The sequence below is a fragment of the Liolophura sinensis genome, chromosome 9, assembly GCF_032854445.1.
Source record: "Liolophura sinensis isolate JHLJ2023 chromosome 9, CUHK_Ljap_v2, whole genome shotgun sequence".
In the NCBI taxonomy this organism is placed as follows: Eukaryota; Metazoa; Mollusca; class Polyplacophora; order Chitonida; family Chitonidae; genus Liolophura; species Liolophura sinensis.
In genome coordinates, this window is record NC_088303.1 from 9,795,544 (window position 1) to 9,819,297 (window position 23,754).

Here is a 23,754-nt window from a genome sequence, read left to right on the forward strand (position 1 = left end):
TGTGAAGATGGGCTGTGACATATTGTGAGTGTGGGCTGTGACTTGGTATGAGTGTGGGCTGTGAAATGTTGTGAGCATGGGCTGTGGCTTGTGAGGATGGGCTGTGACATATTGTGAGGCTGGGCCGTAACTTGGTATGAGGGTGAGCTGTGACTTACTGTGAGAGTGGGTCTTGACTTGTGAGGATGGGCTGTGACATGTTGTGAGTGTGGACTTTTACTTGGTATGAGTGTAGGCTGTGACTTGTTGTGAGTGTAGGCTGTGGCTTATTGTAAGAGTGGGTCTTGAATTGCGAGGATGGGCGGTGACATGTTGTGAGAGTGGGCTGTGACATGTTGGAGTGGGCTGTGACTTGTGAGGGTGGACCGTGACATGTGAGTGAGGGCTGTGCCTTGTGTTGTTGTGGACTGTGACGTGAGCATGAGCCTTGACTCGTTGAAAGGATGGTCTGTGAAATGTTGTGAGTGGGGGCTGTGACTTGGTATGACGATGGGCTGTGACTTGTTGTGAGTGGGGGCTGTGACTTGGTATGAGGGTGGGCTGTGACTTGAGAGAATGGTCTGTGAAATGTTGTGAGTGGGGGCTGGGACTTGTTAGGAGGGTAGGCTGCAACTTATTGTGAGAGTGGGTCTTGACTTATGAGGGTGGGCTGTGACATGTTGTGAGTGTGGGGTGGGACTTGGTATGAGGGTGGGTTTTGACTAGTGAGGGTGGGCTTTAGCTTTCAAGAGTGGGCTGTGACTTATGAGGGTGGACAGTCACTTGCAATGGTGGGCTGTGACTTGCTGTGAAGGTGGGCTGTGATTTGTAAGGATGAAGTGTGAGGGAGGGCTGTGACTTGTAATGGTTGGTTGTGGCATTTTGTGAGGGAGTGCTGTGACTTGTGGGGCTGGGCTGTGACTTATTATAAGGGTGGGCTGTGACTTGTGAGGCTGCGCTGTGACTTGTTGTGAGGGAGTGCTGTGACTTGTGAGGGAGGGCTGTGACTTGTTGTGAGAGAAGGTTGTGACTTGTTGTGAGGGAGGGCTGTGACTTGTTGTGAGGGAGGGCTGTGACTTGTAATGGTGGGTTGTGGCATTTTGTGAGGGAGTGCTGTGACTTGTGAGGCTGGGCTGTGACTTGTTGTGAGGGAGGGCTGTAACTTATTGTAAGGGTGGGCTGTGACCTGTGAGGCTGGGCTGTGATTTGTTGTAAGGGAGTGCCGTGACTTGTGAGAGAGGGCTGTGACTTGTTGTGTGGGAGGGCTATGACTTGTTGTGAGGGAGGGCTGTGACTTGTGAGGGAGGGCTGTGACTTGTTGTGAGGGAGGGCTGTGACTTGTTGTGTGGGAGGGCTATGACTTGTTGTGAGGGAGGGCTGTGACTTGTGAGGGAGGGCTGTGACTTGTTGTGAGGGAGGGCTGTAACTTGTTTGTGAGGGAGGGCTGTGACTTGTTGTGAGGGAGGGCTGTGATTTATTGTGAGGGAGGGCTGTGACTTGTTGTCAGGGTGAGCTGTGACTTGTTGTGAGGGTGAGCTGTGGCCTGTTGTCAATGTGGGCCATGACCTGTTGTGAGGGTGAGCTGTGGCCTGTTGTCAATGTGGGCCATGACCTGTTGTGAGGGTGAGCTGTGGCCTGTTGTCAATGTGGGCCATGACCTGTTGTGAGGGTGAGCTGTGGCCTGTTGTCAATGTGGGCCATGACCTGTTGTGAGTGATAAAGTACAACTTGTTGTGATGACAGAATCACACTTCAATCGTTACCCATGACTACAAATAAAAATTCATTTCACACACCCAAAAAAAGCTTTCCAAACGCATGCAAAATTTAAAAAAATTTTCATGGTTTCCATTCCCAGATTTCATTTTGACAGAACAGTTTCATTAGAGAAAAATTATTTCTGGCTGGCTTTTTATCAGATGCAACTAGTGAAGCAGAGTTTACACTTTATACATGCACATCAGCACTCACATGCTTGAATAAATATCTGCAGATGACAAGGCATGGTTTTGAACTCTAGCTGAGTAAGTAAGAGAATTATCACACAAGTTGAACTGCTCAAACCCTCATGTAGATATTTTACAGGAGCCTGCTTCATGTAATGTGATAGGATGGCAAAATGGCGAACTAAATGTTCCTTTAGTAATAAATCAGTGGGCCGAATCCACAAAATCGGATTTTCTGACACAAAATAAAATAAATGCATCCGAGCGTAGCCAGAAACAAGATTTGCCTACAGCCATAATTCTTGTTTAACATGCAAAAAATTAAACCAGATGGAGAAGAAATACATAAAAAAAGATAAAAAAAACCTTCAGAAAAACAGGAAAAAATGCTGACTACAATTACTGGAGACTGAAGAAGTCAAACATGTCCAGAATGGCACTAATCTTGATGTCTTTATTCACACTAAATAACTATCAAATATTCAACAACGCAGACAAAAAAAGAAGATGTGTCAAAATTGTTTTAATTCTACTAACAAGCTTACACATTCACACAAATCATACATTCATGTTGAATGTTTCTTTCCACTTTCACATCAGGACGATTAGTAACTCAGAGTAGTAATTAATCTGAACTTCTAATTGATCCTTAAAAAAAGCTAGGCAAAAGGAAAAATTTTAAGATATCTGCGCAGAGCTTATTTCTCACATTTTCTTCAAAAATAAATCATCCCATAAAAAGTCAGATTTAGACACAATAAGCCAAACAATTTATTTACAAAACTTCATGCTCTATTGTCTCCACCACTGGAAACCGCACTAAAATAACCCTGTCTGAAATTTCCCATGAAAAAGTGAGACAGCTTATAGACTTGAGTAAATTGCTCCATTTTAAAAGCTGTCAATTACAAAGTCGAAATAAACAGTTGCATTTACATCAGGTGTTCCTAAACGTCAGATGAAAAAAATGCAAAGAATTCAGATCAAAGTGAAGGCAGGATGGCCTGAAGGTAAACGGCCGGCAAATTACCTAGCATGACATTGTCACACAACAGGTTTAGGCCAGACCGCCAACGTTTACCTACCTCGTTAACAAATAAACAAAACAGCCTTTCTAGTAGTGGTTTTATAATAGAAAAGTACACAAATATCTGTTTGTGTAATAAATCTTAAACAAGGATAAAATGGAAGACAAATTTCTGAGGATAAAAAAATGTTGACATGTCCAGCCTGATGAGTATGGTCAAATAGCTAAAATTCATATTTCTTTATTAAAATTGGGGAAAATGGTCAAAATAGACCTAATCGTGTACCAGATTCATCACCAAAAGTACAAATACATCAGGTTATCTGTCTGCGGAGACATAGGGATTTCACTTGATGTGACCTTTAACCTAATGAGAGAGAGATTCTAGAGGTTTCCAGGAGGACTTGTCATTTGGCATTGGAATACAGATAGATTTGGGACAGGTTAACAAGTGCAATCATTTAACAATATATATATATATATATATATATATATATATATATATATATATATATACCAATTATGCCTAACAAAAACACAAGACAAAAGAAATTAAGCATGATTGGCCAACCACTTTTTCCCAGCAGTCACACACCAAACAGTAGATGTGATATGTCTAAAATGATGCGTTATTCAGACAAAAGGTAGTGTAATTTAACTTTACAATAGAAACGTCCACAGGGTAGGCTGAGCGCGCAACAGAATTATGACCAATAAAGTATACTTTATCGACTGTGTTCACTTATGGTGTTTAGAATGATGATGTCAAAGACATATTTCTTCTAATATGTACGTTCAAGTACGTGAATGGAATTTGGAGCAATATATTTAATTCTATAACTGCTCAAAGATATAGAAGACTTCTTTTAATACAAAATTGTTCATTCAAGAGATAAAGAAATGACTTAAACTGATCAAACATTTAAGGACAACTGAACCCGAACTTCAGAATATTTAACACTAAATGGACATTTGTAAAAGATATAACTGAGCTGGTTCACATTGCATAACTTATGTCTAGGTTGCAAAGATAATTACTTATTTGAATGGGTTTATATTTCAGATACATTTACGTTTGAGATTACAAATTAGTTGTCGATGTTTTGGGGTCGCATGTCAAGGATCTCTGAAGATGTACGTACACAAGTATCATTCTCTGTGTTGTGCAAATAAAAAAGGAGAAAAAAAAACATTTAGGGACAGGACACCTCAATAAGCCAAACTACCTTTTGAATAAAAATATTTGCTTGTACTTAGCTTTCTAAAGAAAAAAAAGAGAAAAAAATTAATGTATTTCAAGCATTAATTAAATCAGATGCTGGTACTTAATGGGTTATAAAATCAATTATGCTGATTATTAGGCTAGGAGTCGTAATTAAAATTTAGTAAATCTTTAAAAGGGATCAACAAACATCCAATACATTTCAATAATAACAGGTGAAAGATACGTACAAATATACCAACACTGTGGTAGAATTTTCTGAAAATATTTGATTTCTCTAAATTTTCATACATAGCAAAAAATATGTTGTGTGGTAAATACAATGGTGATGATGACAAAGTCAAGCTACTGCTGGCTTCCCTAAATCATATATCCTTCAGAAGGCTTTAGGCATATCAGTGTATTCAAACCACAATGAAGTACAATAATTTTAAAACTGGAAAAGTTTTTATAAACTCATACAGACAACCAAATCCACTGTAATATTATCACAAAACTTTAAATTTTAAAGAGTTTATATAACTATAGGCTGTTATTTTTGCATTTCCAAAAATCTGGAGCTGAATTTGACTTAGACCTGACTATTTGTGTGGTCTGAAAATGATGTTGGCCAAAATTCCATACACACACAAATCAGCACTGTCATATTAAATGCCCTCATGCATACAACATTTGTGGCCACTTGATCATAGTTTATAATCAACAGTTATGGCATCAAGACAGAAGACAAAAACTTCCTAACCACAAAAGTGAGAACAAAAATACCTTACAGTGAAAAGATAGTTCATATTCTAGAATATTCTTTTGTTACATTTTCACAAGGCCTTCAGGCTTATCAGTTTTTCACAGGTTTCTGCAATCAGATTTTCTGGCAGTGACATAATCAGATTATTTGCAGTATACAATATATCTAGTATTATACCAACAGTAAGAATCTGAGACATAACCGAGGGCCTCCACGGCTGAGGTGGTTAGCACACCAGCACGGTGAAATGACCCAGGAGCCTCCCACCAATGCAATTGCTGTGACTTTGTCCAGTTCATGCTGGCTTCCTCTCCAGCCGTATGTGAGAAGGTCAGGCAGCGATTTGTGGATGGTCGTGTGTTTCCTCCCACCTGAACGCTGGTCACTGTCATATAAGTGAAATACTCTTGAGTACTGCGTTAAACAGCAATCAAATAAATAACTTAAAACATAACCCTGATGTTTGTTAATATTCTGTCAGACGAAACATAGCTGAGAAATAAGCATATAAATACAGGGTTTTTTTCACCTTAATCAAAATCAAACTGCAAACTTGTACTTTTTCTAGGACGTTTAATGGTATTCCGTTTATGGCAACAAATGATTAAAATTCCAAGCTAATCCCATTTATCTCTCCCGTGACATGGAGTCACAACATAAGTGAAAAGTCAATCAGTTAAGTAAGTTTGGGATTAATAAAGTGGGCGGGCGGATGTTGATACTGACGTGACAACACAAGACCTTTTATTCTTCAAACATGACCAGCTAAAAAGTCAAAGAAACCCAGCATGTTTCTTCTCAACCTTGCATACATTATGTATTCTAGGCCATTATCTAAGCTGTAATATCAGTACCTTGGATAAAATAAAACCAAGATTAAGAAAAACAGTCATAAGTTTGACATCTGGTTTCCGCTAGAGTTTAATTAAAACAAACATCAGGTATCTGATTCAGCTCAATATAGTCATTATCAGTCAGATTATCACTTACTGATAATCAACTTACAAAAAAAAAATCGAAACGAGTGAAAAATCATTTTCCACTTCATCAACGTACATGTTTATAGTGGTCACTTTTTTGTTGTACTGTATGTTGTGCTTAGCCTTGAGTTTTCAGTCTCAAAGTACATATATGAACAGATAGCACCCATGCTGACCGATTGCTATGCTTACAGATATCATGGAACTATGTCATATACAGAAAAAAATAACATTTTACGTTTTGAACGATAGCAAGTAAATATAAGACGAGACTTTGTCCTTGTATATATGCTTATACAACAATGTACGGTGTTGTTTCTCAAATGTACAGAAGGATTAATACACTGAGTGCCTAAAACCTGACAAATCACGATCACCCAAAAAACAGCTTTTTCTAAGCAGGTATTTATTACTTATCAAAACACTGTCTAATTACAGAATTTTTTAAAAAGTTGTTTGAGAACAAACAATAAAATCTTACATGAAACAATAAATAATGTCTTGGGCATTGACGGCTAAGATTATAGGACTTAAAAACAAAGGATTGTTTCGCTTACGCACAATTTTAAAAACTTGAAATTAAACAATTAATGTTCAATTAATCATCATCTTTGATGAGTAAGTAAGCGCACATTTACACAGAGTGGTCTGTGGATTATGTGTCACACTGTATTTATTCACAGATATCTGACACCTTTATCATAAGTACTTTTCTAGTAGAATTTATTTATTTCTATGATATGTTCCAATAGACAGGTTTCTGGTTAAAGGTGGTTAAACACCACACGGATCACTTCAGCTACGGAGACAACTGATGCCTCAATATGTAAACGGCCAAAACAATGGAAGCTAGATAAGAAAGAGCCATCCAGGTTCCAATATCGCAGTAGGAGGCAGTAGTTAACAGTTAAAATAAATCAAACCATTTTCCCCAACAACATTTAAAGGGATTTCATCTGACATGGTCTTCATGCTAGTGTCTTCTTTGCCTTTACATATTAACAATTTGTTGAAGAGTGCTGTACAATTTACACAATATCATCACCACAAACAGCTCATATGCATGCTTCCATTTATTTATATTTGGTACACAGGAAATAGTAAACAAAACTTTGCTTACAGCAAAGTCTCCCTTTTTAGTCTTCAGATAATACTTATGTCATAAGTACTTTACTCAACAATCTCTAGGAATTAAAGAAAGCCTTAAATCATCTCCTCAGATTTATTACAAGAAATGTTTGAACCACTGGGCATTTCCAGGAAATATATATGTAATTCCTACCTGATGAAACATACATTTTATGATATTCATGACCTAATGAAAAAAACTTGACTAATAAAAAGGGAGTTATCCATTCACTCCACATTTTCTTTTCTAGGATCCTATTTACATATGATGCCAGAAGTCTCTCACTTAAAGACATGTTCACTCCGTCTGAACATATGTGCACAGGGCCTATTAGAGAGTTATCAGGAGTTTCGCATGGGGGCGCTTGCGTATATACCGGAAGTTAGGGTGAGAACCCTGGCGGTACACGGTCTTAGCGCATGAGCATTGGGCGAATGAGGTGTTTTCTAACCCATATCTCTCATAAGCCTTATAATGTAATGAATTTCATACTCCTTCCTAGCATACAAAGTCAAGGGTCATAACTCTCTCATCTAATTAGAAGAAAGACATACATGGTTATCTCCCCTCACCTCTAAAACTACAGTCAATCCTACAGGTACATAAAGTCAAGCACATTAAATGCATTTCTACATTTTCTCACCAAAAACTCACAAACGCCTAAAACAGTTTATGTAAATAAATGACAGTGTGATTTACAATATGTCAGCAAACATTTGTATTAAATAAGCTCATATTACTCAAAAGATTCATTCAGCACATCTTCAGTCATGAAAACAATGCTTTATGAAGGATAAGCAGTTAATCCTATTAATGGATCAACCTGTCACCGACTCCTTAAATTCGTTTTACTTTCCTTTATCCTTGCCATGCTGCTTTCACTTCTGTATCTAAATTATTCCTAAATGAGGAACTTTCAAAATAAAAGTAAAACATAAGTGTGAAAAGAAAGACCAATGAACACAATATCAAAAACTAAATTCGGTCACTTTTTGACATGTTTATATCCTGAATTAAAATTCTGTGGTGATATTATGGACCACATCTATATTGTTGAATGCCAGCCATGTGAAATCGATTTTCCTACCTTTATTTTCTTGTAAACTCCATTTATGCACATAAACATGCTTTTCCAACATTAAAAATGGTTTGTGTTTGGAATTAAAAAATTAAGAGACTAGATAGTGGTGCATACAACCCACGTTAAGAATTCAAAAATTGGATTGCATTTATTCATTCAAAAACAAAAGAAAAATAGATAAGTACAGTTTTGAAAGTACATGTAGTTTCAGTCACACTTCCAGTCATGCTCATCTTTTGTTTTTCTTTTTCACTGTTTCTCATGCTCCAGACACCTCTACATGTAGCCCTTGACCTATGATGTCAAAGTTTGCCGTTTACCTGTGTATTCTGGTCTGAAAGTTTATCAGCTACTCATGCCTACAGGTAGGTGAAGTTGTAAGAGCCCAACCCTCTGCCTACCTGGATTCCTCACCATTGCCCAGGTGAAACAGTATTCAGACTAAATTACCAAATAAATCTATAAATTAATCAACAGATAAATCTGATATAATCATGTACTGATAACAGAATATGTACCTTTCACCCACCAACTTCTGGCTTCATGCTATTCATAACATACACATGCAGCAGGGACATGCAGTTGGGCAAGATGTCCATGGAAATGAGAAAGAGTTCTTGATGACAAACTGACATTTTATATAAGTTTTTAACTATATTCACCTATCAACAGATTTAACATGAAGAAAAGAAAACAGTAGACGTAAATGAACTGTGTTATGACAACAGTTTTTCCCAGGGGGTGGCCATGGCGTCACCACTGGCCTATCTCTTGCATGATCATTCATTTGTTGTTTTTTTTTTTATGAAAACAAAGAGATATACAGGTATCTACACCATACATAATGAGTGATTATCATGTCATAAATAGAAATGCTATAAAACCTTATCAATATGTAATCAAGAAAAAAATGTCCTACCTGGCTTGTAAAGGGTTGACACACCAACAATATCAGACACATGCACACAAATGTATCACAGCAATGGGGCTATGTTCTGTTCAAAATAAGGTTGAAGACTCTGGTAGTGCTTGGATTAGAATGTAGGCAGCTTAAAATGCATCTGCAATAAGACAAGACAAAACATGAATCAGATGTAGATCCAGAATAGTCAACACTGTATATATTCAATATTTCATTTATTTTGCTCACATGAACACCAAATTACTAACTGCCATTAACACCTTACTCCACTACTTGATGAAGAGGACAATGAAGTTTACCAACCTGGATTTCTAGAGGCATATGAAAACAAGAAAAAATCAGACGCTGTACCAGAATCCACAACCTGGTTAGTGAAAACATACTGGGGGTGCAAACATGCCATTCAAAATTCTTGATCAACACTTCCTTAAATCATTTTAAGGAGTTAAAATTTCCACATGGAAAAAGGAATCAAAAAACAACTTTAGGTTCAGGTCTCAATACAAAATAATTATTAAATATATTTAGCTTTACTCAAGTTAATACATGCATATCTATGTTCAAGGTTTGTGGACAAATCCAATATACAACAAATTGGAACAATCCTTTACATATTTTCATTTTTAATGAGAGAATTCATTCACAAATGTAGTAATTTATCAGCATTTATTTATTTCACTTCATTAATGTTGTACATCTTACACAAAGATATTTTTCTTTTTTTTTCTCCACCCATCCAAATAGTGACCTGAGCAATACTGACTGTCCTAATCACAAGAAGCTGACTTTACCATCGCATGAAATTGTGTCAATTCATGATTGGACACTGATGTATGGAGTAATGCATTCACAATTCCACAAATGTTACCCTACCCACACTGCATGCAACCTAGTATTACTCGACATACAATTTATTAAAGTAGGTTTACACTCATTGTCCATCATACTTCCCATCCAGTGACGAAAAAGTCTCTTGAAAAAAAGTCTGGCTCCTTGCTCATTGAGACTGAATCTTGAAAACCCCAAAATAACAAAACATTATCCTTGACTTGTGATCTGGCTATCAACATTTCTGACGTAATCCCACTTTTCTCAGATTAAAGCTTACACACGATCAGCAGTAAATCAAATTTAAATATTTAGCAAGAAATCAAAGATATCTTGGTAAATAAATGAAAAGATTTCTAAATGTATTTTGGCAAGTTTTTACCTCATTCCAAAAAAATATTGCTTCCTTTGTCCAAAAACAGGTATTGATCTATTTTTTGGGCTTTCTTTCTTCTAACTTAGAAATGATGTTTTTATTATTATTTCCTTAACATTATAAAATCTTTCCTGGATCAGCAAAAAGCCTTCTCATTTACCATAGTTCATTGTTAGGGCCATAATGCTTAGGCCTAGTTGTTAAGAGGTATACTAGGAGAAAAGTATTATTAAGATGTCTTGATTAAAGTCTCACTCCAGTTAGTGCACAGCTAGTTCTGAACTTGTACAAGACTGGCATGAACATCTAATATAAAGCCTGAATTAACTTTTAATACAGTCATGAATGACTGCCCTCCATACAACCACTGATTCCGCACAAGCAAAGCCAATGAACAACCATGGCCTCTGAACAACAGTCTCTGAAACACCGCACTCTGAACAAACATGGCTTCTGAACAACCACAGCCTCTTAATAACCGGCTGGGCTCTGAACAATCAGCATGTGAACAAATGTGGCCTCCGCACAACCATGGCCTCTATACAACTGTGACCTCTGAACAATTGGCCAATGACAACCGGCTAATGAACAAGATGTTGGGGTTGCCTACAGTCAGAACAAATCCAACAGTACTATGTCAGAATGTTTACTTCAGTATAAGGGTTTTTAAGTCTAAGCTATATACGGACACTGGGCCAATTCCACAAAGCCACTTCTGATCTCACCTGATTGCTTAATATTTGGTACTAAAAGACAAAATATTGGCAGGTTTGTTTTAAGATAAATGTTATTTTAAATTTTGACTTAAGTCAGAAATGGCTTTGTGGAATCAGCCTCAGTTCCTTACAGTTTCCTCTTGTGTAACGCATTTATATCTTAGAGGAGAGAGATAGGGCACTGGTCAGCTATAGCACCTAACTTTATCTAATAGACCTAAAATGTGCAGCTTTCACCCATATTTCTCTCTCTGATAGTTAATGCAGGTAAGTCATTGGAAACTTTTGTCATTTTGTCTCTGTGATACTTTTAACATGTCTGTGACTATATTTTATAGTGGATATGAAGCTTAGAATTACTACATTCTGATGGCCTGCTTACAGTTAAGCTGTCTAGCTGACTTTTTTATTTAAATTAGAGAGTAATGTTCTGGCAGTACTTAAACTGACACCCATTTATGACACAAAAATAGGCCACAAACATATATATGTGTATTGCATCAAGTACATCTTCAGCTAGATAAAACAAAGGCAGAAAGATACATAAAAAGATCATCTTATATAACATCTTTTTTTCTGGAAGTTTGTCACCTTTCAAAATGCAGAAAATCCAAATAATCAAAAACAACAAAAATTTTGACCACTTGAAAAAAAGCAAAGTGTTAAGAATGCAAGACCAAAATGTCTTTTAAACAAAGCGACTGATCGATCATGACACATAGTGGAATATTCTTTAAAAAACTCCAAACATGTAGCTATCTGCAGATCAATTATTAAGATTTCTTAAAAAACACAAGAATTCAGAAATTGCAAATGTCGACAACAACAATAAAAAAAATGGAGTACAATAGCAGATGTGGAAAAATATGAACAAAGTCAGACAAAAGAGAAGATGTTGTCTTACCTGTGGAGATAGAGGAGAGTATCACCTGGTTTGCCAACTGGGGGTCTAGTCACAGGCAGATGGGACGCCGGCTTTTTATTCCCGCACAAATTAAATCATGTCCGATGAAAATGTGTTTTTATCTTTTGCTCTCAGCAGCACTTGGGTTGGACCTGTTGCACAGAGCCATAGGTATGTCCTCCAACAGGGGGCTTCATTTCTCTGCTCTCCCTTTCACAACAGCTATAGCACATTCCTCAACTGTTTAACACGGGTAATTCAAAATTCTGCCAAAATCTGACAAAAAATAATATAATTTTAAAAAAAGCTGAAAACTGAGTAAAAGCTTTGGAAAGGTAGGACATTTTTTTCATGGACATGTCAAAGAACGACCAAGAAAAAAAATCCATGTTTGTGCAATCAGAAATAAAGAAAAAAGATCTTGACAAATCGCAGAAATATGTCAGAGCAAAAATGATTAATTCTTGTATTTGCTAACACAGGAAAGTTCAACACAACTTTGCAGCCACACTTTTGAGTTTCCCGCACTTGGCACAGCCCCATTCACATGAACATAGGCAGAAGATGATAATAAAGTGCCAGTGTTGCTAACATGATGTTCCTAACAGCTAGGGCAGGTGGGCAGCCACTGTTTACTCAGCATGCCACAGCCAGGTGAGGCAAACAATACTTAAACAAATGAAATTCATATTACATGTCTTCAAAAATGAAATAACCTTCATTCCCTACAACCCAATAATATGGAAAATAGTATATAAATTGTACACAGAGTTTTTTCAAGTATTATGGCATATAGTACAAAGCTCCATAAAAATCAAAAATGCATACATGTACATGTCTATGAAAAAGCAATGAACACTGCAGATACAATTTTGTGTAAAAAAAAAAAACAACTTCACTTTTACTTCATGAAGTTTTAATGCGAGGTTTAATAGTTACACAAGATATGCACAATCCTGATAATTACATGGGTTCAAGACTTCATGTGTTACCATATCTGAAAATTACAATACATTACTCAGTTCTGCCACCATACTAGCAAAATCTTCAACAAATTGACAACAACCTTATATGACTGGACAAAACCTTTATGTATCATACTGATAACATTGTAATAATATTTTCTACAGTCCAAAGCTTACCCCTCAAACCTGAGTGTTTCTTTCCTAGCAACCAGTAACTTTTTCTTGTCTCATTATGGGATGCCCTACTTGAAATATCTTCACCGCCAAGGCCCCACTGCTTCTCACCCTTCTTTGTCCCTGGCAGTGTAAAAAAAGTCCCATCATTTCTTTAGTTGTCTTTATAGCACTGGTGAAATGAGACTTCTTAACAAAGAACAAAAAAAACCATAAAATTCAATATTCTTCTTAGAGAATAAACCAATTAAGGTTTTTAACCTATATATTTTCAAATTCAATAAATGTAATATTTAACTTTCCCAGTCTCTTTTTCTTTCTATTTTCTTAACTCACTCATATAGTGTTTCTTTATATATTCTCTTTTTTTCCTTCGAATGTGAACTTCTTTATTCACAGGTAGAAAAAAATGGCAATATACTTGGACAACCAGCTATGTAACAGCCTGGTATCTACATATATGTGTATAAAGTATATACTACAGTTTATGAGATAAAGAAAACCTTTAAATGTCCGAATAATTTTTTCTCCAATAATAAGCTTCATAAATCATAAATGACTCCTGGGCATTTCTAAAGTCACTTCAGTTCTGGACTTGGGCTCCCAATTTGTTGACCAATCAACCTAAACAAGCTGTATAAATTAACCAAAAATATGATCGTTTATCAATAAAAGTTAAGTTTTCATACAAATTTCTGTTATTCACAGACCTAAAAGCTTTTAGAAAGTATCATTTTGAGTTGCATTTTTATCATTTCTTTATGCACAGTCACCGTTAAAGTTTGGGATCACAGCCTTTAATGTTTTCTAGATATGGCCCTAGACTCTGTCTTTCAATAAACACTTCTGAAAGTCACCGACATCCAAATCAACCCCCAAACCTAAACACAATTGAGAAAACTGTCCACATTTATGTCATATAAGGCAGTGAACGTGGTGGAGTATTGAGGGGCTGTGTGTTTATACTTAAGATAAACCAAGGCAAACACCAGAACGAGACAGCAGGCCGATCTAAACAAACAGGGGGTTAAGTTGTTAGGGTGGCGCGCGCACAGAGATGAAAGCCAAGCAACTGCTGTGCCATGGAGAGCTGTGCAGGAAGATCACGGCCATTCCCCATTCAACAGACAAGAGTTAAGCAGGCAAAGAACAAGTTTTCTGCTTAATAAGCCCACAAATACCACTCCATTTATCCAGATCGATGCATTCTGACAATTGGCGAGAGCCCCCCACAAGTTACGTCTAAGCGAGTATGTATGTGGTACATGTGCATGGTGACATGTGACAAACACAAAACTCCCTAATCTATCTCTTAACAATTACAGAGGTGAATTTGTTTCAAACAAGAATTACATCAATTACCCAAATACATGGCTGTAATAAAAAAAAAACAAATAATGTACTGTAGGTTCCTAATTACCTGAACACAGTGTCATAATTTACACTTAATTCTTTTATAAATCTTTTCAATTATTGTGTTACCCACTTCAAAATGTTTCACTTTTATGACAGTAGTTCATCCATGTTCATCCATATTTTCTTTCACCTACACATGACAATAGTTTTGAAAGACATTTATTCCTATGTTTTTAAACCAGGCATAGTCAGTCAAAAAGCCAGGTACCTCCATCATAATTTGTACCTCAGAAGCTATCTTGCACAGAGCAAACAGCTTTTCTGTCATTTTCAATAAAGAAAGACAGAGAAAGTAAACATTTTCTAGGCACACAATTAACATAATTTGTAAATTTACTTTAGGATAGTTTGTTTGGAGAGGTTTAATTGATTTCACAAACAGATTAAAATGTAAGGGCTGTACTGGGTAACGGTTATGGTACGTATCAATCTTTTCTACTGGCTAAACTCTGCTTATCATAATTTTCTGCAGCCAATCAAACATTGGCATACATCAAGTACCCGTTCTGACCTGAGATGACCGCTCCAGCTAACCCTCTCCACCCCAAAGTATTGTGAGCTCTGTACCCAGATTTCCTGATTCTGAGCAAACTTACTGCTCTCCTACAACATTTACTTCAGGAGGGGGAGAGTATATTTATCTAGACAGTTATTGGTCAACAAAATTGCTTCCTTTCCGTGTTTCCTGGTCAGCACGTACACACGGATCTTTCCTGGAGGATTTTAGAGCCGTGGTCGCCTGACAGTTATGTAATATATCTCTGAGGGCCTTGGACATGTGTTGATCTATCGTGTCAGTGTAAACACAGCGGCATGAACGGAGCTGAAATTGCGATCATCAGTTCATGAGAATGAGAACCCTTCTCTCATCGCCACAGCATGTTTACGCAATTCACAGTCTCCCAGCCACAAGAGAAATGATCCCCAGTACCCTCACAAGCCAGCTGGACTAATTCAATTCGAAGAAGGCAAAAATCAATAAAGACTTCACTGACGAAATTCCTTCACAGTGCTATCCACATAATGCTGCACATTGCAGCCCCCATCCCCTCCAAAAAAAATAACACTAACTAGCAACACACCGTAACGAAATTGCACAACGCACTCATCTAAAATGCATTGCTGCATGTTGCTGCGCAGTTCATCTTCCCGGGTGCGACATGGCTGCATCGTAATGGACAACAATGTTAATTACTCAAATTATCAACTCTCACTTCTGCCGGAAAGACGGCACTAGTTGGACACCAACCCTGTCAGATATAATGACTTTAACCAGAGAATAGAACACATGATCCTACAACTCCTGCAACGGACATGTTCTCATACGAACACCAATCGCATATTTATGTGAGCAAAGGAATGCATTCAGTGCCAGATTTAAAATGGAACATTTCTCTCTTGACTACTATCTTAAATTAAACTACTATCTTGTCATCATAATGTGACATTTTATTATCCATGTGTAACTTGTTAGCTCAGGCTAGCCCTTGTCAATTATGAGGTCCCAGTTTGAATTAACATGCAGCAGTTGACAAACGACTCATCATGATCTTACATATCACAGCGGGCATGTCAATTTGCCTTTTTTTTTAATACACCAGGAAGAATGTACATATTCTTATACAGCATTGTGTTGCTTAGATCGCTGCTAGATTGTTTAGATTAGTATTGAGTGAGCAAGTATTGGTTATCAAAACCTTGTACATCACCAAGAGACTGTGTGTAAACCAATTATAAGGGCCCTTTCACATCACTAAGAGCTAGACTATTAAGGTTACTCAGGTGGATAAGGCCAATAATAGACTGTTTAGGTCAGGGCAGGACAGTTCAGATTAACACAGGTCTGTCTAAGTCACAGAAGGGCTGTTTCGGTCACACAGAGACTGTTTTGTCACCAGTGGACTATTTATGTCACCTAGGGAATGTTTGGACCAGTAAGAGACTATTTAGGTCATCACGGGATCACTTAGCCTAGCAAGGGACTGTCTAGCCCACCAAAGGACTGTTTAGCCTACCAAGGGATTGTTAATCCACCAAGGGTCTACTTAACCCACCAAGGGACTATTTACCCCACCAAGGGACTGTTTCGCCCACCAAGGGACTGTTTACCCCACAAAGGAACTGTTTAGCTCACCAAGAAACTGTTTAACCCACCAAGGAACTGTTTTACCCATCAAGGGACTGTTTACCCCATAAAAGGCTGTTTAGCTCACATAGGGACTGTTAATCCACCAAGGGACTGTTTAACCCACCAAGGAACTGTTTACCCCACCTAGGAACTGTTTAGCTCACCAAGGAACTGTTTAACCCACCAAGGGGCTGTTTATTCCACCAAGGGACTGTTTAGCTCACCAAGGGACTGTTAATCCACCAAGGGACTGTTTTCCCCACCAAGAGACTGTTTACCCCACCAAGGAACTGTTTAGTTCACCAAGGAACTGTTTAACCCACCGAAAGACTGTTTAACCCACCAAGAGACTGTTTACCCCACCAAGGAACTGTTTAACCCACCAAGGGACTGTTCAACCAACCAAGGGACTGTTTAAGAACCGTTTAGGACACCATGGGATTGTTTATTCCTTAAGTACAGCAGAGCACACAACAGTTCCCAAAGCAATTAACACATCTATTTGATCTCATTGAACTGTTATGGTAAGAAACAGGTCAAATACCAGGAAAGGAGCAGGTATACTATTTCTAGGTATAAATAAATTTATTTCTGACTGTTTTAAGGACATTTTAATTCACCAAAAGTGTTTGCCACCACTACCTTATACAGGCCTACAGTGTTTGAATGTCTTTAGAAAGGAACATCTCTCCCAGAGCCTGTTTCGAAATGCATGCCTTGTGACTAGCTGAACCAAAACAAGCACTCGCTAATGGGTTATGAAAAAGGCCACCATTTCTCTGCTTGTTTTTTACTGCAAGAAAATATGAGACTGACCTCGATCTAATTGAGATCATGACATTTGTTAGGCTCTGCAATATGCCATGGCAAGGCGATATTATCTCACAGATTATCTCTCTAAAATGACCTTGGGACAAGTGACATGACACAGTGTTTCCAGCTGCTTTAATATGGTGCAACCCATGGCCTCATAAGAATTGCCGATTAAAAACTGATTTTTCACAACAGAAGAAAATGGCTGTGTCGATTTAGGCTGTTTAGGTCCATTTTCACCCATATTCCTGAATAACTCTGGCTATATTATTTCTTGTCTTTTCTTATTTATTTATTTATTTCAATATTTCCATAAAGGTGGCCAGCATTATGGTGGGAGGAAACCGAGGGAATCTGGGGGAAACCCACGTCCATCCACAGGCTGCTGGCAGAGCTTCCCACCTACAAGAGGTAGCCAGCATGAACTAGACTTGAACTAACAGCAGTCACAATCGTCAGGAGGCTCCTGGTTTCTTCAACATGCAATCAATACGTAACACAGTTAACCTTGTGCAGTTGTCCTTGCCACCTGAACTCGCATGTCTGCCTTGACAAAAATAAAGGGAATTTGTGAATGGTTTCTGATTGCAAAATTAATTTGATGGCTGTTGTCTTTATTTATTTTAGTTCATTGGTGTTTAATTTGTCATACTAAAACATATTTCACGGCAACCAGTATTATGGTGTGAGCAAACCAGGTCAATGCCTACATTGACAGATGAACAACTTCAGTGACAGCACACCAAGTGAAAGCATCCGGCCTCAACGCTAGGACCTGCGTGTATATCCATAGCTGATCAACCTCATAATTATTGTCACCTATCGAGAGATTCAGGATCTTCTTGTGTTTGTTGTTGACCCGCTTCTTACTGCAAACTACAGGTACCGGTATTCAATGTTACCCAAGCCTACCACTTGACAGCAACTAGCTGATTCACAAATGTCTGGGCATACATGGTGCTTATGCACCTGCATGCTTCATGCACCCCTCCAATGCTGCAATAATCTCACCTCAAAAGTTGTGTTGTTCATAACTCCTTGCTCAGTTGCTGTCAGTTTGACTTTCGCTCAGTTTCAGTTTCACTTGATTTGCAGTGCGACACGTCCCCACTAAGCCTTTTAAATCTCACGACCAGAAAAAAGCATCATGCTGCGTTCCTCAAACACCCCAGTTTCCATTTTATAAAATCAAGACAACTGAAAATTAACTTAATCCTCTCGGACAAACTTCCTTTACCATCTTCTCTTTCCCAGCTTCCCGCCATTACCCGATCGGCGTCTGTCACCTGCGTGTAAATGAGCTGACGTCATCGCGTATAAAGTTTTCTAACACCGGTAAATTTGAGTGCTAACAAGTCGGTTCGGGAATTTTTATCGGTTCTTGCTGGAATAAAAACAAGAATATATGTATACCAGTTCGATATCTCCGCGAGGCAGTTTAGACGGCTGTTCTTTTTTACTCCATCCGGGGGATCGAGTCGATGGAACAGGCAGAAACAATTTAGCTTTCAGTATATGTAAGCGGGTATGTTACACAAATTAATAAATGAATGAATGATTGTGACTTAAAGAGCTAAACCATTGTCATGGCCTGTATGTCTTAACAGCACGGTTAAATTGTATAAGGATGGTGACTACCGGTACTTTCCTAAATTGCAAAAAAAGTTTTCCTGGTGCCGTTGTATAAGAGATTTAGACCTTGACGTCATCCACCACTGACGTCACACTTCCAAACGTGCATGATGTCATTCCAGCACACTAATTTTCCAAGGCCTATACTCGACGTCATATATCTGCTTGATCCATCGTCACATAAGGAATACTATCGCGTATCATAACGACAATTTTACGGAATGTGGCGAAAATTTTGTTTTTGCGGACTCTTCACTTGTAGGTATTATACAGTGTTGTTCATCGTAAATCTTTTTCAGCCCCGGTGTTAGTTCTGTTCCATACATTGGATATCCTTCATATAATTTTAACATCTCCGCCTGTTTTCTCTTAATTGGGACAGAAGTAGCTTCCTCGCTTGGCGTTCAGAATTAAGGGGATGGTGCAACGACTGGTTGACCCGTATCAGTATATTGGCTCGGGGCAGCTTACTTGCCTTTGATAAGTGGCCTCAGTGAAGCAGCACTAGATAAAAGAGCTGTGGAAATCCGTCCTGTAACAAGGAGGCACATTGCATGCACTATAAGGACTCCTTCGTCGCCATATGATTGAAAATTTGTTAAGTACGACTTTAAACGCAAAGCACTCATTCACTCACTTGAATCCCGCTCTCGTCACTGTTTTGACTCCCGATTCATAGCTGAAGAGTTAGGTAAGGTACCTGCTGCATGTCAGCGGTTTATTTCGGTTACACCGCACGCAGACTTGGCCGGTTGAAATATATATAGGTTTAAGTCAAAAATTTTTGGGGACGGCATTATAAATACCAATCAGTCAAAAGGTCTAAATTGTTTAATTTATATCTGATAGTTCACGTGAAGATTATAGGCCTCTACACCTTAAACACCTTATATGAACTTCCACGAATGGGAAATCCTTAGTTCAAAAAAATATTCCGGAACTCCAGATTAGATTTCACCATTTTGGGGCGGAAGACATTTCCCCCTTGTTAATATAGGCCTACGCCTACATGTATAGCGACGCACCTTGAAAACGCATAACACAGAGGTTGGTTGGTGACATTTTAATCTAGTATAAAAGAGAAAAAAAGTATTGAGAAACACATAGCATTTGTGAGTGGTAAATCTATGCATCAAAATAGACATTCGCTAACCAGCCGTAAACCAAACATATTCTGGTTAGGCAATAGGCCTGTTTTCTTGTGTCGTTTGTCGACTGATAAACGTGTTTTCTTTCAGTTATAAACACCTTTCATCTCTGATGGATGTTTATCATTTATGCGTTTTCAGAGTGTTTCAGTATAGTTTGTCATGTATTTAGACCTATAGATCTATTCGTTAATAGGCCGTGCATTGGAAAGTCTGCCATGCAGCAATCTGCGGATGGTCGTGGATTTTCCCCGGAGCTCTGCCTCGTTTCCTTCCGCCATAATGCTGACCGCCGTTGTATAAGAGAAATATCTTTGTGTACGGCGTAAAACACCAGTTATATAAATAAATGAACAAATATTCACTAATATGGTGTCGATAAACCTCACACTATGACACCATATATTTCCGTATCCTGTCACTGGGTAACCGTGTAATTCATAGACCTGATATATTTTTAACGTTTCTTTATTATTAATTTATTTGAATTCGGTTTAAGGCCGTATATAAGTCTACCCACTTATGACTACATTCAGGAACTATAGGCGTACATAGTATTTCTCAGCCTTGTGTCAGACGATGTACATGATGTGTGCATATACACTGTAAACTCTAGTTTTCTAAAACGAATGTCCACTTCATACTAAGCAGTATATTGACTACTAATCCTGTAGATTTTTGTATTCATGTAATCTTTTTTGTTTGCAATGTTCTTATTTTACCTTAAACGCGGTCAAAACTTTTATTGTTTTGGCACAAATTAGAGAATTTGAATTTGTAGTTTGACTGGTGTATTCGGTATGGTGCACCTGTCTGGCAGCAATTACATAAACATCGAAGCGTTGGAACCACTCTACAACAGGGAAACGCTGAAGATATATCATCAAACCGACATAATTTATTTATCTATTTGATTGGTGTTTTACGCCACATTCAACAGTATTATATAGGACGGTTTAAGACGGCGGCCAGCATGGTGGGAGGAAACAGGGCTGAATCCGGCGGGAACACACGACCATCCGGGGGAAACCCACGACCATTTACAGGTTGCTGGTAGACCTTCCGGAGAGAAAGCCAGTAAGAGCTGGACTTGAACTCACTGCCAAAGCATTGATGAGAGGTTCCTGGGTCATTCCGCTGTTCCGTCGTGCTAACCTCACTCAGCCATGGAGGCCACCCCAAAGCGGCATCTGGTGAACAAACATGGAAGTTGAAAAGGAACTTAGAACTTCAGCTGTTCCTCCAGTCTTCCGCGTGTTTCTTCTGCATTGTGAAGGTGGTATTCAAAAGGAAAGCAAAGCATTGCTTTCAAACTTGTCCAGTGCCTGGAATAGTTGGATTACATTTTTATTTTACTGGATTACATTACAATAAGCTCCGTGATCCAATGTTTCTATCAATTCCAATTTTAAAAGAACAGTCCACAACTCAACAAATTACGCGAACCATCTGCAAGGCTATTTTGTACCGATTCCAAAATAGTTTTTTTAATATCAATGAAATATCAAGGCCCCCCACTGTGGGGCCCTGCATAGAAGATCATACAGGCCGGCTATCTGCTGTGATTGGGTGGGCCATATGCATGCCTGTATAGACAGGTCGGTCAGTGGTATGTAGACCCTGTATTGTCACTGGATGGGTATGCCTGCCTGTATATACAGGTCGGTCAGTGGTTTGTAGACCCTCTATTGTTACTGGGTGGGTCATGCCTGCCTGTATATACAGGGGGGCTAGTTGTGTGTTGGCCCTCAACTATGATTGGGTGGGTCATATGCATGTCTGTATATACAGGTCGGCCAGTGGTCTGTAGGCCCTCTACTGTGATTGGGTAGGTCATATGCATGTCTGTATATACAGGTCGATCAGTGGTCTGTAGGCCCTCTACTGCGATTGGGTAGGTCATATGCATGTCTGTATGTACAGGTCGATCAGTGGTCTGTAGGCCCTCTACTGTGATTGGGTAGGTCATATGCATGTCTGTATATACAGGTCGATCAGTGGTCTGTAGGCCCTCTACTGCGATTGGGTAGGTCATATGCATGTCTGTATGTACAGGTCGATCAGTGGTCTGTAGGCCCTCTACTGTGATTGGGTAGGTCATATGCATGTCTGTATATACAGGTCGATCAGTGGTCTGTAGGCCCTCTACTGTGACTGGGCATGCCTGTATATGCAGGTCGGCCAGTGGCCTGTAGGTCCTCTACTGTGATTGGGTAGGTCATATGCATGTCTGTAGGCCCCTATATACAGGTCGGCCAGTGGCCTGTAGGCCCTCTACTGTGATTGGGTAGGTCATATGCATGTCTGTATATACAGGTCGGCCAGTGGTCTGTAGGCCCTCTACTGTGATTGGGTAGGCCATATGCCTGCCTGTATATACAGGTCGGCCAGTGGTTTGTAGGCCCTCTACTGTGATTGGGTAGGCCATATGCATGTCTGTATATACAGGTCGGCCAGTGGTCTGTAGGCCCTCTACTGTGATTGGGTAGGTCATATGCATGTCTGTATATACAGGTCGATCAGTGGTCTGTAGGCCCTCTACTGCGATTGGGTAGGTCATATGCATGTCTGTATGTACAGGTCGATCAGTGGTCTGTAGGCCCTCTACTGTGATTGGGTAGGTCATATGCATGTCTGTATATACAGGTCGATCAGTGGTCTGTAGGCCCTCTACTGTGATTGGGCATGCCTGTATATGCAGGTCGGCCAGTGGCCTGTAGGTCCTCTACTGTGATTGGGTAGGTCATATGCATGTCTGTATATACAGGTCGGCCAGTGGTCTGTAGGCCCTCTACTGTGATTGGGTAGGCCATATGCCTGCCTGTATATACAGGTCGGCCAGTGGTTTGTAGGCCCTCTACTGTGATTGGGTAGGCCATATGCATGTCTGTATATACAGGTCGGCCAGTGGTCTGTAGGCCCTCTACTGTGATCGGGTAGGCCATATGCATGTCTGTATATACAGGTCGGCCAGTGGTCTGTAGGCCCTCTGCTGTGATTGGGTAGGTCATATGCATGTCTGTATGTACAGGTCGATCAGTGGTCTGTAGGCCCTCTACTGTGATTGGGTAGGTCATATGCATGTCTGTATATACAGGTCGATCAGTGGTCTGTAGGCCCTCTACTGTGATCGGGTAGGTCATATGCATGTCTGTATATACAGGTCGGCCAGTGGTCTGTAAGCCCTCTACTGTGATTGGGTAGGTCATATGCATGTCTGTATATACAGGTCGATCAGTGGTCTGTAGGCCCTCTACTGTGATTGGGTAGGTCATATGCATGTCTGTATATACAGGTCGATCAGTGGTCTGTAGGCCCTCTACTGTGATCGGGTAGGTCATATGCATGTCTGTATATACAGGTCGGCCAGTGGTCTGTAAGCCCTCTACTGTGATCGGGTAGGTCATATGCATGTCTGTATATACAGGTCGGCCAGTTGTCTGTAGGCCCTCTACTGTGATCGGGTAGGCCATATGCATGTCTGTATATACAGGTCGGCCAGTGGTCTGTAGGCCCTCTACTGTGATTGGGTGGGTCATATGCATGCCTGTATATACAGTTCGGCCTGTGGTCTGTAGGCCCTCTGCTGTGATTGGGTAGGCCATATGCATGTCTGTATATAC

At 39.2% G+C, this 23,754-nt stretch overlaps 2 protein-coding genes across 2 annotated transcripts in view; both read right to left on the reverse strand.

Annotated features, from left to right (window-relative positions):
- LOC135475126 (zinc finger protein rotund-like) overlaps positions 1 to 18,460 on the reverse strand; it is a 189,020-nt gene extending 170,560 nt beyond the window's left edge. Inside the window, exons 1-4 of the mRNA XM_064754881.1 lie at positions 18,363 to 18,460; positions 12,998 to 13,117; positions 11,856 to 12,131; positions 9,029 to 9,170 (exon numbers count right to left, since the gene is read on the reverse strand). The gene's annotated coding sequence lies outside the window, so the exon portion shown is untranslated. The remainder of the gene's footprint in view (positions 1 to 9,028; positions 9,171 to 11,855; positions 12,132 to 12,997; positions 13,118 to 18,362) is intronic.
- On the reverse strand, positions 718 to 21,264 carry LOC135475569 (mucin-7-like). The gene is made up of 2 exons (XM_064755494.1): positions 21,232 to 21,264; positions 718 to 1,446 (listed from the first exon to the last, which is right to left on the reverse strand). The coding sequence occupies exons 1-2, from the start codon at positions 21,262 to 21,264 to the stop codon at positions 718 to 720; spliced, it is 762 nt and encodes a 253-aa protein (XP_064611564.1).
- Positions 21,265 to 23,754: the final 2,490 nt, after the last annotated feature.